Source organism: Salmo salar, chromosome ssa17, assembly GCF_905237065.1.
Source record: "Salmo salar chromosome ssa17, Ssal_v3.1, whole genome shotgun sequence".
Lineage (NCBI taxonomy): Eukaryota > Metazoa > Chordata > Actinopteri > Salmoniformes > Salmonidae > Salmo > Salmo salar.
Genome location: NC_059458.1, coordinates 80,918,404 through 80,938,403, shown reverse-complemented (window position 1 = coordinate 80,938,403; position 20,000 = coordinate 80,918,404). Strand labels below are relative to the sequence as shown.

The 20,000-nt window shown below is 42.9% G+C and overlaps 1 protein-coding gene across 1 annotated transcript in view; it reads left to right on the top strand.

The window, feature by feature from the left end:
- LOC106594365 (leucine-rich repeat-containing G-protein coupled receptor 5A) overlaps positions 1-20,000 on the top strand; it is a 193,308-nt gene that overhangs the window by 171,838 nt on the left and 1,470 nt on the right. The window contains 9 exon segments of the mRNA XM_045700214.1: positions 566-637; positions 1,082-1,147; positions 1,253-1,324; positions 9,180-9,251; positions 9,807-9,932; positions 18,803-18,939; positions 19,136-19,213; positions 19,613-19,862; positions 19,864-20,000. The exon segment at positions 19,864-20,000 is cut by the window's right edge and continues 82 nt beyond it. Coding sequence (XP_045556170.1) covers positions 566-637; positions 1,082-1,147; positions 1,253-1,324; positions 9,180-9,251; positions 9,807-9,932; positions 18,803-18,939; positions 19,136-19,213; positions 19,613-19,862; positions 19,864-20,000 — 1,010 coding nt within the window.

The window sequence follows — 20,000 nt, the reverse complement described above, 5'->3', positions numbered from 1 at the left end:
TCAGGTAAATATTTTCCCACAGAAAACGAGTTTAAGAGCTCACATATACTAATAAATGTGCCCTGGTTTTGCCAGCAATCACGTCACTACCCACCACTGTGTGTGACCTGCTACCCAACCAAATAATTTCATAGAATTTTTCATATTTGAAAATGTACTGTTTGCTGTTATAACCTACCTGACTCCCAGCTCATTTGCTGTCTTAACCAGCATGTAACCTGCAATCAGGAACATGCTGGTCTTCCCAGGATTTAAACCTAAAGCCCCAAAATACAAGTGTTTTTTATCAATAATGATTATTATTTTATCCAATGTTGATGTTCAGTGCAGAGTTGTCATTTACGTTGAGACGTGTTGGTTTTCATAGTGTTGGTGTTGGGTTTTTGAATGAATAAGTGTTTCTTAGTTCTACTAGTGTGATTATACCATGACACATATCAGGGCTTTATTATACACATAAACAAACTGCCCTGTGGAATGTCTGCACATTCAGTGAATGAATCTATTCACAAGGCTCTTACACAGATCCAGGGATAATATCATGTGACCTTTGAACTCTGTGTAGGACCATCACTGGAGCTCGCATCACATCCCTACCCACCACTGTGTGTGACCAGCTACCCAACCTGCAAGTGCTGTGAGTCCCTATTTTTCACCAATCAATCAATCAATCAATCAATCATCTATTTTTTGTATATATATTTTTTTATTTAACCTTTACTTTAACTAGGCAAGTCAGTTAAGAACAAATTCTTATTTTACAATGACGGCCTAGGAACAGTGGGTTAACTGCCTTGTTCAGGGGCAGAATGACAGATTTTTACCTTGTCAGCTCAGGGATTTGATCTAGCAACCTTTCGGTTACTGACCCAACGCTCTAACCACTAGGCTACCTGCCCTAGTTTATCAAAAACTGCTTTACAATAACCTGGCATAGACTCCCAAAGAGCATCATGCCCTCTGTCAACATTTCCCCATGTTTAAATCAGATGTATAACAGTGACATATTTGAAAGGACATGTAGTAAAGTATAATGGTAGTGTAGGTTACAGTGGATCTCCTTTCTGTCCCCCTCACACAGAGATCTGTCCTACAACATGATCCAGTCTCTGCCAAGCTTCAGAGGATGTGAGAAGATTCAGAAAATGTGAGTATCTTGGCAACCAGAGAAGCCTTATAAAACGATATGAGCCGTGGCTTTACAATAAAAACTGTTTAAATTGGGTTTTTATTTTATTTTATTTTTTTATAGTGATCTGCACCACAATGAAATTGAAGAGCTGCAAGCAGACACATTCCAGGGACTGACTTCCCTACGGTCTCTGTGAGTACACTGGTCTGGGTGTGTGCGTGTGCGTGTGTGTGTGTATGTGTGCGTGCTTATGACCTCACATTCCCATTATATTCAGATTACTTCATGTTCATATTTTGTATCGGGTTTTCACTCCAATATGCCTCAAATGTTTGTTTTCTCAATTCAGAAAGTGATGAATGTGGTGAATTCCAGGGAGGGTGGTTCTCCACACTGTTGCAATGAGAGAATGTAGCGAGTATTGTGACCGGCATGTCAGGACCATGGCCTGTTTTCACTAGCACCCTATTCCCTAGTGCACTAGTTTGGGGCCTGGACCACTCTGACACACTACATAGGGATTAGGGTGCCATTTGGTATGTCAGGATGAGAAGTGTTGTCCATATTTCATGTGAGTGGCCGTTCTGTTCAACAGAAGGTATTGTTTACTTCCTGTGTGAAAGAGAAGCCTCTGACAAATACAGTCTGGCAGTACCCTGTGGGGGGTTGTGTGTGTGTGTGTGTGTGTGTGTGTGTGTGTGTGTGTGTGTGTGTGTTTAAAGCTGAGCCGTCAGACAAACAAACACTCCTCTCCTCCTGTTTACGTTTCCTGCATCTTGTTTCCATCCCGTCGCCACCTTCCTTCACCCCGTCATATCGTGGGTGGCCTTGTCCTTGACATTCCTACTCAAAACTGGACACCCTCCCCTCACCCCTCTCCCCACCCCCCACGCACCCCAACCCCCCTCCGCTACCCTCAGGCCACTACTTCTAATGAGATGCCTGTTTGGCCCTTCATAGTAGTGTAGAATCATGAGAAAGAAATGTCCTTTCTCTGTCCAAAACGTTCACTGACTCTCTCTCGTTCTCAGAGCCACCAAGTGAGAGATTGAATTAGTTTAGTTTGGCTGCCAGCCTGCGAGTGGAGTTGTCAGGTTTCACCAGAATCATCACTTGCATATCAAATGACTCCCTATTCCATTTTATAGTGCACTAATAACCCATAGACCTCTGGTCAAATGTAGTGCACTATGTAGGGAATAGGGTGCCATTTGGGAAATAGACATTATTACCATGTTATTCTGTTAGCCTGTTAGCTGAATGGGGGAAATAGACATTATTACCATGCTATTCTGTTAGCTGAATGGGGGAAATAGACATTATTACCATGTTATTCTGTTAGCTGAATGGGGGAAATAGACATTATTACCATGTTATTCTGTTAGCCTGTTAGCTGAATGGGGGAAATAGACATTATTACCATGTTATTCTGTTAGCTGAATGGGGGAAATAAACATTATTACCATGTTATTCTGTTAGCTGAATGGGGGAAATAGACATTATTACCATGTTATTCTGTTAGCCTGTTAGCTGAATGGGGAAATAGACATTATTACCATGTTATTCTGTTAGCTGAATGGGGGAAATAGACATTATTATCATGTTATTCTGTTAGCCTGTTAGCTGAATGGGGAAATAGACATTATTACCATGTTATTCTGTTAGCCTGTTAGCTGAATGGGGGAAATAGACATTATTACCATGTTATTCTGTTAGCTGAATGGGGGAAATAGACATTATTACCATGTTATTCTGTTAGCCTGTTAGCAGAATGGGGGAAATAGACATTATTACCATGTTATTCTGTTAGCCTGTTAGCTGAATGGGGGAAATAGACATTATTACCATGTTATTCTGTTAGCTGAATGGGGGAATATACATTATTACCATGTTATTCTGTTAGCTGAATGGGGGAAATAGACATTATTACCATGTTATTCTGTTAGCTGAATGGGGAAATAGACATTATTACCATGTTATTCTGTTAGCCTGTTAGCAGAATGGGGGAAATAGACATTATTACCATGTTATTCTGTTAGCCGGTTAGCTGAATGGGGGAAATAGACATTATTACCATGTTATTCTGTTAGCTGAATGGGGAAATAGACATTATTACCATGTTATTCTGTTAGCTGAATGGGGGAAATAGACATTATTACCATGTTATTCTGTTAGCCTGTTAGCAGAATGGGGGAAATAGACATTATTACCATGTTGTTCTGTTAGCCTGTTAGCTGAATGGGGGAAATAGACATTATTACCATGCTATTCTGTTAGCTGAATGGGGGAAATAGACATTATTACCATGTTATTCTGTTAGCTGAATGGGGGAAATAGACATTATTACCATGTTATTCTGTTAGCCTGTTAGCTGAATGGGGAAATAGACATTATTACCATGTTATTCTGTTAGCTGAATGGGGGAAATAGACATTATTACCATGTTATTCTGTTAGCCTGTTAGCTGAATGGGGAAATAGACATTATTACCATGTTATTCTGTTAGCTGAATGGGGGAAATAGACATTATTATCATGTTATTCTGTTAGCCTGTTAGCTGAATGGGGAAATAGACATTACTACCATGTTATTCTGTTAGCCTGTTAGCTGAATGGGGGAAATAGACATTATTACCATGTTATTCTGTTAGCCTGTTAGCAGAATGGGGGAAATAGACATTATTACCATGTTATTCTGTTAGCCGGTTAGCTGAATGGGGGAAATAGACATTATTACCATGTTATTCTGTTAGCTGAATGGGGAAATAGACATTATTACCATGTTATTCTGTTAGCTGAATGGGGGAAATAGACATTATTACCATGTTATTCTGTTAGCTGAATGGGGAAATAGACAGTATTACCATGTTATTCTGTTAGCCTGTTAGCAGAATGGGGGAAATAGACATTATTACCATGTTATTCTGTTAGCTGAATGGGGAAATAGACATTATTACCATGTTATTCTGTTACCTGAATGGGGGAAATAGACATTATTACCATGTTATTCTGTTAGCTGAATGGGGGAAATAAACATTATTACCATGTTATTCTGTTAGCTGAATGGGGGAAATAGACATTATTACCATGTTATTCTGTTAGCCTGTTAGCAGAATGGGGGAAATAGACATTATTACCATGTTATTCTGTTAGCCTGTTAGCTGAATGGGGGAAATATACATTATTACCATGTTATTCTGTTAGCTGAATGGGGAAATAGACATTATTACCATGTTATTCTGTTAGCTGAATGGGGGAAATAGACATTATTACCATGTTATTCTGTTAGCTGAATGGGGGAAATAGACATTATTACCATGTTATTCTGTTAGCCTGTTAGCAGAATGGGGGAAATAGACATTATTACCATGTTATTCTGTTAGCCTGTTAGCTGAATGGGGGAAATATACATTATTACCATGTTATTATGTTAGCTGAATGGGGAAATAGACATTATTACCATGTTATTCTGTTAGCTGAATGGGGGAAATAGACATTATTACCATGTTATTCTGTTAGCCTGTTAGCTGAATGGGGGAAATAGACATTATTACCATGTTATTCTGTTAGCCTGTTAGCTGAATGGGGAAATAGACATTATTACCATGTTATTCTGTTAGCTGAATGGGGAAATAAACATTATTACCATGTTATTCTGTTAGCTGAATGGGGGGAAATAGACATTATTACCATGTTATTCTGTTAGCCTGTTAGCTGAATGGGGAAATAGACATTATTACCATGTTATTCTGTTAGCTGAATGGGGGAAATAGACATTATTACCATGTTATTCTGTTAGCCTGTTAGCAGAATGGGGGAAATAGACATTATTACCATGTTATTCTGTTAGCCTGTTAGCTGAATGGGGGAAATAGACATTATTACCATGTTATTCTGTTAGCTGAATGGGGGAAATAAACATTATTACCATGTTATTCTGTTAGCTGAATGGGGAAATAGACATTATTACCATGTTATTCTGTTAGCCTGTTAGCTGAATGGGGAAATAGACATTATTACCATGTTATTCTGTTAGCCTGTTAGCAGAATGGGGGAAATAGACATTATTACCATGTTATTCTATTAGCCTGTTAGCTGAATGGGGGAAATAGACATTATTACCATGTTATTCTGTTAGCTGAATGGGGAAATAGACATTATTACCATGTTATTCTGTTAGCTGAATGGGGGAAATATACATTATTACCATGTTATTCTGTTAGCCTGTTAGCAGAATGGGGGAAATAGACATTATTACCATGTTATTCTGTTAGCCTGTTAGCTGAATGGGGAAATAGACATTATTACCATGTTATTCTGTTAGCCTGTTAGCAGAATGGGGAAACAGGGAAAGGTAATGACAGAAGGATGAGGCATGGCTCATTTGATAGAAGCCTTGGTTGCATTACATGCAGCCGTACACAAGGCTTTCAGGGTAGAACCAATTGAAGAGGCTATTTGCTGATTGCTCAGCCCCCACCCCCGCCATCCGTCCTCCATCCCTCTGGACAACTATCCCACAGTGCACACGCACTGATCGAAGCGTGCCCTCTGTAAACACTTCCAAATTACCTCAGCGAGGCAACGAGAGATTTTAATTGGCTGCTGCCTCCTTGGACACGTCCAGGGTAGGATGTGAGGAAGTATTGGCTCTTGAACCGACAGACATACAGACGGACGGACGGACGGACAACAGACACACGGATGGACTGCATGGATGGACGCTCACACACACGGACGCTCCCACACAGTGACACACATGGCCGTGGGTCCAGCCCCCCTTCTCCTCCCCTTCCCTCCGCCTCCCATCGCCTCACTAAGGTGCTCTCTCCACTGTGAGTTGACCCTGGGTGAGTCCACAACAGGCATGCTGTCATAGTTGGCCTCCCGACGTAAGAGAGAGAGAGAGAGAGAGAGAGAGAGAGAGAGAGAGAGAGAGAGATCCTGGCTCGGTTCCTTCTCAGTGTGCAAAGCCTCAAGGAGCAGATCGGGTTACCAGGCAGAGTGGACATGAAAAGTGCACGTTACGTTGTTGCCAGGATTCCCAGGTCTCTCGTCCCTCTCTTAAGGTAGCACAGAGGACCAGCTGCAACCAGCTGCATCATCAAACAGTCACAAGTCATGTCTTTCTAAAAATCCCTTCTCTGCTGAGTCGCTGTGGTCTTTCAGGAAATGGCAGGGGATTTTATGTGTGTGTGCTCAAGACGTGGCTGCATGGCTGCAGTCCAACTGACTTTACAGGCCTGTTTAAACCCCTGGCTCCCTCTGAGTGACGAAAGGGGTCAGAAACAGCCAATTAAGCAAATCTGTGTTGAATAAGGCTTCTACACATCCAATCAGCCTAGAGCGGGAGAGAGGAGAGATCTGGACTCTGGAGACCCCTTTCCTGTCACCATTCCTTCACCCCCAACCTCTCCAGTCCCAGTCCCTTTCTAGGTAATGATCCCAAATACCCAGGATGACAGTATAACCAGGAACAACGGCCCGCTGTTACAAGAGATCTCCTGATATAAGAGCACGATGTTGTGTTATGTTATGAGCACACACAGGAAGCCTCTCTGATAGGTTCTCTAGACCCTTCCCCCCAGATTTGATGATTTGAATCAGCTGTGTAGTGCTAGGGCAAAAACCAAAAGGTGCACCCAGGGGGCCCCAGGACCCAGTTTGGGAAACCCTGCTCTATAGGACCTTACTTATCCTCACTCAAACAACATGTGGACCACAAACAACTAGTAGTTGGCTGTCTGGATCATACAGGTCTCCCTCAGGTCTCCCTCAGGTCTCATACAGGTCTCATACAGGTCTCATACAGGTCTCCCTCAGGTCTCCCTCAGGTCTCATACAGGTCTCATACAGGTCTCCCTCAGGTCTCCCTCAGGTCTCATACAGGTCTCATACAGGTCTCCCTCAGGTCTCCCTCAGGTCTCATACAGGTCTCATACAGGTCTCCCTCAGGTCTCATACAGGTCTCATACAGGTCTCATACAGGTCTCCCTCAGGTCTCCCTCAGGTCTCATACAGGTCTCATACAGGTCTCCCTCAGGTCTCATACAGGTCTCATACAGGTCTCCCTCAGGTCTCCCTCAGGTCTCCTACAGGTCTCATACAGGTCTCATACAGGTCTCATACAGGTCTCATACAGGTCTCGTGCAGGTCTCCCTCAGATCTCATACAGGTCTCATACAGGTCTCATACAGGTCTCATACAGGTCTCGTGCAGGTCTCCCTCAGATCTCATACAGGTCTCCCTCAGGTCTCATACAGGTCTCTCTCAGGTCTCCCTCAGGTCTCCTTCACGTCTCTCTCAGGTCTCCCTCGGGTCTCTCTCAGGTCTCCCTCAGGTCTCCCACAGGTCTCTCTCAGGTCTCATACAGGTCTCATACAGGTCTCTCTCAAGTCTCCCTCAGGTCTCCTTCACGTCTCTCTCAGGTCTCCCTCGGGTCTCTCTCAGGTCTCCCTCAGGTCTCTTTTTGTGTACATCCATATTTCCCTGATTTTGTCAGTTATTATATTGGTATGTATGGGACAAACACTGACAAGTGTTTTCTATTTTCTGCAGAGAGACAATCCCTAGACAGATATAGTCAGGGGCCAAGCTCAGCAAGCTGTAGATCAAAACCATTGTCCAAAGATTAAATCACATAGTTTACATGGAAGATAATATATCTATTTTGTCTTTTTCTCATGGCTCAGTGAAAGTTTGAAATTGTGAACAGCAATTCCCCAAGTTCCATCCCCTCTTGGATACACAGTTACTTTGAACTATGACCCCTCTTGGACATACAGTTTGAACTAAGGTCCTCTTGGACATACAGTTTGAACTATGACCCCTCTTGGACATACAGTTTGAACTATGGCCCCTCTTGGACATACAGTTTGAACTAAAGGTTCTCTCTTGGACATACAGTTTGAACTATGGCCCCTCTTGGACATACAGTTTGAACTAAAGGTTCTCTCTTGGACATACAGTTTGAACTAAAGGTTCTCTCTTGGACATACAGTTTGAACTAAAGGTTCTCTCTTGGACATACAGTTTGAACTAAGGTCCTCTTGGACATACAGTTTGAACTAAGGTCCCCTCTTGGACATACAGTTTGAACTAAAGGTTCTCTCTTGGACATACAGTTTGAACTAAGGTCCTCTTGGACATACAGTTTGAACTAAAGATTCTCTCTTGGACATACAGTTTGATCTAAGGTCCCCTCTTGGACATACAGTTTGAACTAAGGTCCTCTTGAACATACAGTTTGAACTAAAGGTTCTCTCTTGGACATACAGTTTGATCTAAGGCCCCCTCTTGGACAAACAGTTTGAACTAAAGGTTCTCTCTTGGACATACAGTTTGATCTAAAGGTTCTCTCTTGGACATACAGTTTGAACTAAAGGTTCTCTCTTGGACATACAGTTTGAACTAAAGGTTCTCTCTTGGACATACAGTTTGATCTAAAGGTTCTCTCTTGGACATACAGTTTGAACTAAAGGTTCTCTCTTGGACATACAGTTTGAACTAAAGGTTCTCTCTTGGACATACAGTTTGAACTAAAGGTTCTCTCTTGGACATACAGTTTGAACTAAGGTTCTCTCTTGGACATACAGTTTGAACTATGGGTCCACTTGGACATACAGTTTGATCTAAGGTCCCCTCTTGGACAAACAGTTTGAACTATGGCCCCTCGTTGTTTTCCTGTCTGCTTGTGTTAGTTATATCTTTTGTGTTTTCACTGAACTCATCTCATCTAGTTAAACAATATGAATACCTTCTTCTATTCTCCTCTCAAATGCCAAAACGACGACAATACATATGCGAATCAACTTAACCTTAAAAGTGCCTGCTTCGCAATATGGGATTGATATGGCACATGTCTGGTATAATCTGTTAGGGAAGGAGGAGGAAGGAACGGAATGAATTCTTGGTGCAGCAGAGCATGGGACTGAAGGAGATCTCTCAGCTTGTAAATCCAACCATCGGAGGTGCAGCAGGATTAGTAGAGCTGAAGGAAACATCTGAACTGAAGGAAACTCTCTGTTTTTTCTGCTTCCTCTGAACAGTGACCTGGCTTGGAACAAGCTGTCCTCTCTGAACCCGCTCTCCTTCTCCAGTCTGCCTGCCCTCATCAAACTGTGAGTCCTCCACTGTTTTATTCATTCACCAAGCAGAGTTCAAGTCAATCGGCAGTGGATTATGTGTCCATTAAATCAAGTTATATTGCATCAAAAACTCGTATGTTTTGCTCGATTAATGATTGCTAGATTGCTATTGCTATTGCTTAGTTATCAGGTGGTAGATGATATGTGTTTCTCATACTCTCTCTCTCCCTCTCTCTCTCTCTCTCCTCTCTCTCTCTCTCTCTCTCTCTCTCTCTCTCTCTCTCTCTCTCTCTCTCTCTCTCTCTCTCTCTCTCTCTCTCTCTCTGTCTCTCTCCTCTCTCTCTCCCCCCTCTCTCTCTGTCTCTCTCTCCTCTCTCCTCTCTCTCTCTCTCCCCTCTCTCTCTCTCTCTCTCTCTCTCTCTCTCTCTCTCTCCTCTCTCCCCTCTCTCTCTCTCTCTCTCTCTCCCCTCCCTCTCTCTCTCTCTCTCCCTCCCTCCCCTCTCTCTCTCTCTCTCTCTCTCTCCCTCCCTCCCTCCCTCCCTCCCTCCCTCCCTCCCTCTTCCTCCCCCTCCCTTCTCTCTCCCCCAGTGATCTAACTTCTAACCGGTTGTCCTATCTGCCTGTATCTGGGCTCCATGGACTCACACACCTCAAACTAGCTGGCAACGAGGACCTGCAGGAGCTACTGCCTGCTGAGAGCCTCCCCAAACTGAGGTACCTGTAGTAATGCTCGGGATGGTGGTAAGGGTGCTGGTGGTGGTAGAGGTGCTTTTGGTGATGCTGGTGGTGGTAGTGGTGGTGGAATCCATAACATAGACTGACCAGGTCTTTCCATGACATAGACTGACCAGGTAAATCCAGGTGAAAGCTAGGATCCCTTATTGATGTCACTTCAATCAGTGTAGATGAAGAGAAGAGACAGGTTAAAGAAGGATTTTGAAGCCTTGAGACAAATGAGACATGGATTGTGTATGTGTGTCATTCAGAGGGAGAAGGGGCAAGACAAAATATTTAAGTGCCTTTGAACAGGGTATGGTAGTAGGTGCCAGGAGCACAAGAGTTGTGTCAAGAACTGCAACGCTGCTGGGTTTTCGCGCTCAACAGTTTACCGTGTGTATCAAGAATGGTCCACCACTCAAAGGACATCCAGCCAACTTGACACAACTGTGGGAAACATTGGAGTCAACATGGGCCAGCATCCCTGTGGAATGCTTTTGACACCTTGTAGAGTCCATTCTCTGACAAATCGAGGCTGTTCTGAGGACAATAGGGGTTCAACTCAATATTAGGAAGGTGTTCTTAATGTTTTGTCCACTCAGTGTATGCTGATTGCATTGCCACCAAAACGTAATTGCGGACTCTCTCTCTCACGCCTCTCTCTCTCAGATCTTTCTCTCACGTCTCACTCTCTCTCACGTCTCTCTCTTACGTCTCTCTCTCTCTCTCTCTGACGTCTCTCTCTCTCACGCCTCTCTCTATCACGTCTCTCTCTCTCTCTCTTGACATCTCTCTCTCTCTCACGCCTCTCTCTCTCAGATCTTTCTCTCACGTCTCACTCTCTCTCACGTCTCTCTCTTCGTCTCTCTCTCTCTCTGACATCTCTCTCTCTCTCACGCCTTTCCGTCTCACGTCTCTCTCTCTCACGTCTCTCTCTCTAACGCCTCTCTGTCTCACGTCTCTCTCTCTCTCTGACATCTCTCTCTCTCATGCCTTTCCGTCTCACGTCTCTCTCTCTCACGTCTCTCTCTCTCACGTCTCTCTGTCTCACGTCTCTCTCTCTCACGTCTCTCTCTCTCACGTCTCTCTGTCTCACGTCTCTCTCTCTCACGCCTCTCTGTCTCACGTCTCTCTCTCTCACGTCTCTCTCACGTCTCTCGCGTCTCTCTCTCTCAGATCTCTCGCTCTCTCACGTCTCTCTCTCTCACGTCTCTCTCTCTCACGCCTCTCTGTCTCACGTCTCTCTCTCTCACGTCTCTCTCACGTCTCTCGCGTCTCTCTCTCTCTCTGATGTCTCTCTCTCTCTCATGTCTCTCTTGCTCACGTCTCTCTCTCACGTCTCTCTCTCTCATGTCTCTCTTGCTCACGTCTCTCTCTCACGTCTCTCTCTCTCACGTCTCTTTCTCTCATGTCTCTCTCTCTCATGTCTCTCTCTCTCACGTCTCTCTCTCTCTCTCTGACGTCTCTCTCTCTCACGCCTCTCTCTATCACGTCTCTCTCTCTCTCTGATGTCTCTCTCTCTCTCACGCCTCTCTCTCTCACGTCTCTCTCTCTCATGTCTCTCTCTCTCACGTCTCTCTCTCTCACGTCTCTCCCATAGATCATCTATTGCCTCAGCGAAGAACAGGGCTCTGATGATATTTAACTCAAAAGATGCCCAATGATTGAACAGAGCAGTAGCTGGGTTTATCTGTCTGGATCAAGTGCCATTCTGTAATTTTGGCTAATATGCTGTGGTATTGTGATGGTATCAAGTATCGTAAAATCTAAACCTGGTATCGCGATCGAAGTCAAAATTCTGGTATTGTGACATCACTAGGTGGTGGTGGAGATGGTGGGGAAAATGATGATGATGATGATGATGAGGAGGAGTTGGAGGAGGTGGAGGGGAGGAGGAAGAGGAGGAGGAGGAGGTGGTGGAGGGGGAAGAAGAGGAGGATGAGGTGGAGGAAGAGTAGGAGGAGGTGGTGGAGGAGGTGGAGGAGGAGGTGGGGGGAGGTGGGGGGGGGGAGGTGGAGGAGGAGGAGGTGGTGGAATAGGTGGTAGAGATGGAGGGGGAGGAGGGGGAGGTGGAGGAGGTGGTGGTGGAGGAGGAGGTGTAGGAAGAGGAAGAGGAGGAGGAGGAGGAGGAAGGGGAGGAGGATATCTTCTTTCCCCATCCTGTCCTTATTTTTAGTAGACAACCTTTTACCAGTTAATTTCAGTACAGACAAACAGGTTAGATGATGGACTTGCTACAGTACCCTCACTCCCTTCTAGTACATCATGGTAGGGAAGGGAGCAGCACACCAATACACACTCATTCACCATGAAGTAGGGTTCAACATGGACACTCTAAAGCCCATCAGAGTGGGTCATATTTCTTACCAAGGACCAACCATTAAAACATGATTTACCCAGGCCACTTGAAGGACCAACCAACAAAACATGATTTACCCAGGCCACTTGAAGGACCAACCATTAAAACATGATTTACCCAGGCCAATTGAAGGACCAACCATTAAAACATGATTTACCCAGGCCATAGATACAGTTGAAGGATCAACCAATAAAACATGATTTACCCAGGCCATAGATACAGTTGAAGGATCAACCAATAAAACATAATTTACCCAGGCCATAGTTACAGTTGAAGGACCAACCATTAAAACATGATTTACCCAGGCCATAGTTACAGTTGAAGGACCAACCAATAAAACATAATTTACCCAGGCCATAGATACAGTTGAAGGACCAACCATTAAAACATGATTTACCCAGGCCATAGTTACGGTTGAAGGATCAACCATTAAAACATGATTTACCCAGGCCATAGTTACAGTTGAAGGATCAACCAATAAAACATGATTTACCCAGGCCATAGTTACAGTTGAAGGATCAACCAATAAAACATGATTTACCCAGGCCATAGATACAGTTGAAGGATCAACCAATAAAACATGATTTACCCAGGCCATAGATACAGTTGAAGGATCAACCATTAAAACATGATTTACCCAGGCCATAGTTACAGTTGAAGGATCAACCATTAAAACATGATTTACCCAGGCCATAGTTACAGTTGAAGGATCAACCAATAAAACATGATTTACCCAGGCCATAGTTACAGTTGAAGAATCAACCATTAAAACATGATTTACCCAGGCCATAGATACAGTTGAAGGATCAACCAATAAAACATGATTTACCCAGGCCATAGTTACAGTTGAAGGACCAACCAATAAAACATGATTTACCCAGGCCATAGTTACAGTTGAAGGACCAACCAATAAAACATGATTTACCCAGGCCATAGATACAGTTGAAGGATCAACCAATAAAACATGATTTACCCAGGCCATAGTTACAGTTGAAGGATCAACCAATAAAACATGATTTACCCAGGCCATAGTTACAGTTGAAGGATCAACCATTAAAACATGATTTACCCAGGCCATAGTTACAGTTGAAGGATCAACCATTAAAACATGATTTACCCAGGCCATAGTTACAGTTGAAGGATCAACCAATAAAACATGATTTACCCAGGCCATAGTTACAGTTGAAGGATCAACCAATAAAACATGATTTACCCAGGCCATAGTTACAGTTGAAGGATCAACCAATAAAACATGATTTACCCAGGCCATAGATACAGTTGAAGGATCAACCAATAAAACATGATTTACCCAGGCCATAGATACAGTTGAAGGATCAACCAATAAAACATGATTTACCCAGGCCATAGTTACAGTTGAAGGATCAACCAATAAAACATGATTTACCCAGGCCATAGATACAGTTGAAGGATCAACCAATAAAACATGATTTACCCAGGCCATAGATACAGTTGAAGGATCAACCAATAAAACATGATTTACCCAGGCCATAGGAACTCCTAGACTTAAATATTCGTATGATGTCATACACCACTGCAATTTCAATTCTGGATAAACAGTTGGTACTTAATAAACAGTTGGTACTTAATAAACACTTGGTACTTAATAAACAGTTAGTACTTAATAAACAGTTGGTACTTAATAAACAGTTGGTGCTTAATAAACAGTTGGTACTTAATAAACAGTTGGTACTTAATAAACAGTTGGTACTTAATAAACAGTTGGTACTTAATAAACAGTTGGTACTTAATAAACAGTTGGTGCTTAATAAACAGTTGGTACTTAATAAACAGTTGGTACTTAATAAACAGTTAGTACTTAATAAACAGTTGGTACTTAATAAACAGTTGGTACTTAATAAACAGTTAGTACTTAATAAACAGTTGGTACTTAATAAACAGTTGGTGCTTAATAAACAGTTGGTACTTAATAAACAGTTGGTCCTTAATAAACAGTTGGTGCTTAATAAACAGTTGGTACTTAATAAACAGTTGGTACTTAATAAACCGTTCGTACTTAATAAACAGTTGGTACTTAATAAACAGTTGGTGCTTAATAAACAGTTGGTGCTTAATAAACAGTTGGTACTTAATAAACAGTTGGTACTTAATAAACAGTTGGTGCTTAATAAACAGTTGGTGCTTAATAAACAGTTGGTACTTAATAAACAGTTGGTACTTAATAAACAGTTGGTACTTAATAAACAGTTGGTGCTTAATAAACAGTTGGTGCTTAATAAACCGTTGGTGCTTAATAAACCGTTGGTGCTTAATAAACAGTTGGTGCTTAATAAACAGTTAGTACTTAATAAACAGTTGGTACTTAATAAACAGTTTGTACTTAATAAACAGTTGGTGCTTAATAAACAGTTGGTACTTAATAAACAGGTAAGCATGGTGGTAGCATTGTGTTTAGTCTCTTCTGTCTGTCTGTAGAGTGATGGAGCTGCCCTATGCCTTACGTGTTGTGTTGTGTTGACTGACTCTCTCTCTCTATCTCTCTCTACTGTTCTCTCTCTCTCTCTCTCTCTCTATCTCTCTCTACTGTTCTCTCTCTATCTCTCTCTACTATTCTCTCTGTCTCTCTATCTCTCTCTACTGTTCTCTCTCTCTCTCTATCTCTCTCTACTGTTCTCTCTCTCTCTATCTCTCTCTACTGTTCTCTCTCTCTCTCTCTCCTGTTCTCTCTCTCTCTCTCTCTCTCTCTCTCTCTGCTGTTCTCTCTCTCTCTCTCTCTCCTGTTCTCTCTCTCTCTTTCTCTCTCTCCTGTTCACTATCCTGTTCTCTCTCTCTCTCTCTCTCTCCTTTTCTTTCTCCTCTCCTCTCCTTGCTCTCTCTCTCTACCCTGTTCTCTCTCTCTATCTCTCTCTACTGTTCTCTCTCTCTCTCTCTCTCTCTACTGTTCTCTCTCTCTCCTGTTCTCTCTCTCTTTCTCTCTCTCCTGTTCACTATCCTGTTCTCTCTCTCTCTCCTTTTCTTTCTCCTCTCCTCTCCTTGCTCTCTCTCTCTCTCTCCTGTTCTCTCTCTCTTTCTCTCAGTTTCAATTTACCGTAATTTCCGGACTATTAAGCGCACCTGAATATAAGCCACTGAATTTTAAAAAATATATTATTTTGAACATAAATAAGCCGCACATGTCTATAAGCCGCAGGTGCCTACCGGTACATTGAAACAAATGAACTTTACACAGGCTTTAATGAAACACGGCTTGTAACAAAAATAAATAGGCTTTAACGAAACACGGCTTGTAACAATAAATAAATAGGCTTTAACGAAACACGGCTTGTAAATAAATAAATAGGCTTTAACGAAACACGGCTTGTAACAAAAAAAAAATTTGAAAGCGGGAAAAATCCATATATTAGCCGCCTCATTGTTTAAGCCGCGAGGTTCAAAGTGTGGGAAAAACTTTGTGGCTTATAGTCCGGAATTTACGGTAAGGGCTATATTGGCATGGGAAACACATGTTAACATTGCCAAAGCAAGTGAAGTAAACAATAAAAAAAAGTGAAATAAACTATTAAAAATTAACAGTGAACATTACACTCACAAAAGTTCAGAAAGAACAAATACTTTTAAAATCTCATTATGGCTATATACCGTGTTGTAATGATGTGCAAATAATTTAAGTACAAAAGGGAAAATAAATCAACTTAAATATAGGTTGTATTCATAATGGTGTTTGTTCTTCACTGGTTGCCCTTTTCTTGTGGCAACAGATCACAAATCTTGCTGCTGTGATGGCACACTGTGGTATTTCACCCAGTAGATATGGGAGTTTATCAAAATTGGGTTTGGTTTCAAATTATTTGTGGATCTGTGTAATCTGAGGGAAATATGTGTCTCTAATATGGTCATACATTTGGCAGGAGGTTAGGAAGTGCAGCTCAGCTTCCACCTCATTTTGTGGGCAGTGTGCACATAGCCTGTCTTCTCTTGAAAGCCAGGTCTGCCTACGGCGTCCTTTCTCAATAGCAAGGCTATGCTCACTGAGTCTGTACATAGTCAAAGCTTTCCTTAAGTTTGGGTCAGTCACAGTGGTCAGGCATACTGCCACTGTGTACTCTCTGTTTAGGGCCAAATAGCATTCTAGTCAGCTCTGTTTTTTTGTTAATTCTTTCCAATGTGTCATCTTTTTGTTTTCTCATGAGTTGGTTGGGTATAATTGTGTTGCTGTCCTGGGGCTCTGTGGAGTGTGTTTGTGTTTGTGAACAGAGCCCCAGGACCAGCTTGCTTTAGGGGACTCTTCTCCAGGTTCACATCTCTGTAGATGATGGCTTTGTTATGGACGGTTTGGGAATCACTGCCTTTTAGGTGGTTGTAGAATTTAATGGCTCTTTTGTGGATTTTGATAATTAGCGGGTATCGGCCTAATTCTGCTCTGCATGCATTATTTGATGTTTTATGTTGTACACTGAGGATTTTTCAGCAGAATTCTCCATGCAGAGTCTCAATTTGGTGTTTGTCCCATTTTGTGAATTCTTGGTTGGTGAGCGGACCCCAGACCTCACAACCGTAAAGGGCAATGGGTTCTATAACTAATTGCAAGTATTTTTATCCAGATCGTAATTGGTATGTCGAATTGTATGTTCCTTTTGATGGCATCGAAGGCCCTTCTTGCCTTGTCTCTCAGATCGTTCACAGCTTTGTGGAAGTTACCTGTGGCGCTGATGTTTAGGTCAAGGTATGTATAGTTTTTTGTGTGCTGTAGGGCAACGGTGTCTAGATGGAATTTGTATTCTTGGTCCTGGCAACTGGACCTTTTTTGGAACACCATTATTTTTCTCTTACTGAGATTTACTGTCACGGCCCAGGTCTGACAGAATCTGTGCAGAAGATCTAGGTGCTTACTGTAGGCCCTCCTTGGTTGGGGACAGAAGCACCAGATCATCAGCAAACAGTAGACATTTGACTTCAGATTCTAGTAGGGCGAGGCCGGGTGCTGCAGACTGTTCTAGTGCCCTCACCAGTTCATTGATATATATGTTGAAGAGGGTGAGGCCGGGTGCTGCAGAATGTTCTAGTGCCCTCACCAGTTCATTGATATATATGTTGTAGAGGGTGCTGCAGAATGTTCTAGTGCCCTCGCCAGTTCATTGATATATATGTTGTAGAGGGTGGGGCTCAAGCTGCATCCCTGTCTCACTCCACGGCCCTGTGGAAAGAAATGGGCGTGTTTTCTGCCAATTTTAACCACACACTTGTTTGTGTACATGGATTTTATAATGTTGTATGTTTTCCCCCAACACCACTTTCCATCCATTTGTATAGCAGGCCCTCATGCCAAATTAGATTCTATGGATTACATTGAGCTGATTTCTGACGTGCTGTTCCTTCTTTTTCCGTAGTGTATTTCTGTATTGTTTTAGTGATTCACCATAATGAAGGCGTAGTCTCAGGTTTTCTGGGTTTCTATGTTTTTGTTTGGACAGGTTTCTCCATTTCTTTCTTAGGTTTTTGCATTCTTCATCAAACCATTGTTGTTCATTTTCAAGGGGTTGTCTGCTTGACATTTTTAGATTTGATATGGAAGCTGAGGTCAAATTAACTGTTTAGATTTTCTACTCTCAAGTTTACACCTTCACTATTACAGTGAACGTTTTGTCCAGGAAGTTGTCTAAAAGGAATTGAATTTGTTGTTGCCTCATTTGTTTTTGGTAGGTTTCCAAACTACATTCCTTCCATCTATAGCATTTCTTAATGTTACTCAGTTCCTTTGGCTTTGATGCCTCATGATTGAGCATAGCTATGTTCAAGTAGAGTGGGATTTTGCTGTGATCTGATAGGGGTGTCAGTGGGCTGACTGTGAACGCTCTGAGAGACTCTGGGTTGAGGTCTACAGTACTACTGCCAAGAGATGAGCTATAGGTGTACCTACCGTAGGAGTCCCCTCGACTGACTATGTCCATACCCAGTGTCCGACAGAGCTGCAGGAGCTGTGACCCGTTATGTTTGTTATGTAGTTGTGTCTAGGGGGCATATGGGGGAGGGAATGCTGTCACCTCCAGGTAGGGTGTCAGGTTCTTGTCCAGTTCTGGCATTTTGGTCGCCACAGACTTGTTTATGTCCCTTCGCCTGGAAATGGTTGATCTCCCCCTCCAGGATGGAGAAGCTGTCATTGTTAAAGTATGGGGATTCTATTGGGGGGATATAGGTAGCACACATGAGGACATTTTTCTCTGTTGAGATCATTTCCTTTTTGAATTTCAAGCCAGATGTAAAATGTTCCTGTTTTGACAAATTTAATAGAATGAGTTTAGGTCTGCTCTATACCAAATTAGCATACCCCCTGAGTCTCTTCCTTGTTTCACACCTGGTAGTTTGGTGGATGGGACTACCAGCTCTCTGTAACCTAGAGGGCAACCAGTTGGTCTATCTCCTCTATACCAGGTTTCTTGTAGGATGACTCTGTCTCTCTGTCTCTCTGTCTCTCTGTCTCTCTCTCTCTCTCTGTCTCTCTGTCTCTCTGTCTCTCTCTCTCTCTCTGCAGGGTGATGGAGCTGCCCTATGCCTTCCAGTGTTGTGCCTTCGTCTCCTGTGAGAAACACTCCTCTCCCTGGGACAGAGACAATAACAACAACGGGAAGGACGACTTCGGGAGAAGGGAGGGCATCTTGTCTAACCAAGGTGTGTTCTCAAACAACCTAGATAGTACACTGCACAAAAGTAGTGCCCCATTAAAAGGGAATGGGATACCACTTCAGATCCTTCTTGTAAGGATACATGGTGTGTTGCTAATATGCCCCTGACAGAAACAGTGACTCATTTTCAGTTCCTATGAAACGTGTTGATAACCTGGATATAACCTTTGATTTGATTTAAGAAGACCATGAGGACTTTCTGCTGGACTTTGATGATGAGCCCAAATCCCACCACACTGTCCAGTGTTCCCCTTCACCTGGTAAGGCAACACCCCCCCACCACCCTTCCCCCTAACATGGTTCATACATTGATTGATGTATTGATTGACTGGTTGATTGATTTATTGATTGACTGGTTGATTGATTTATTGACTGACTGGTTGATTGATTTATTGATTGACTGGTTGATTGATTTATTGATTGACTGGTTGATTGATTTATTGATTGACTGGTTGATTGATTGATTTATTGATTGACTGGTTGATTGATTTATTGAGTGACTGGTTGATTGATTTATTGATTGATTTATTGATTGACTGGTTGATTGATTTATTGATTGACTGGTTGATTGATTGATTTATTGATTGACTGGTTGATTGATTTATTGATTGACTGGTTGATTGAGTGACTGGTTGATTGATTGATCTGTCCCTCCTCAGGTCCATTCCGTCCTTGCCACCACCTGTTTGGCAGCTGGTTGATCCGTGTTGGTGTGTGGGTCATTGCTACTCTCTCCCTGGTCTGCAACACACTGGTGATGGTCTCCATCTTTCTCTCCCCGTCCTTCCTGTCCCCTGTGAAGCTGCTGATTGGCCTGCTGGCTCTGGTAAACAGTCTGATGGGGCTGTGGTCTGCCACGCTGGCCACCGTCGATGCCTTGACCTTCGGCAGCTTCGGCCGCTACGGGGCGCTGGGAGAGCAGCACGGGCTGCAAGCTGACCGGCTTCGTCTCCATCTTCGCTTCTGAGACCAGTATCTTCTTACTGACGGTGGCCGCTCTGGAGAGGGGGCTGTCGGTACGGAGAGGCAAGGCCGCTGAGGGGAAGA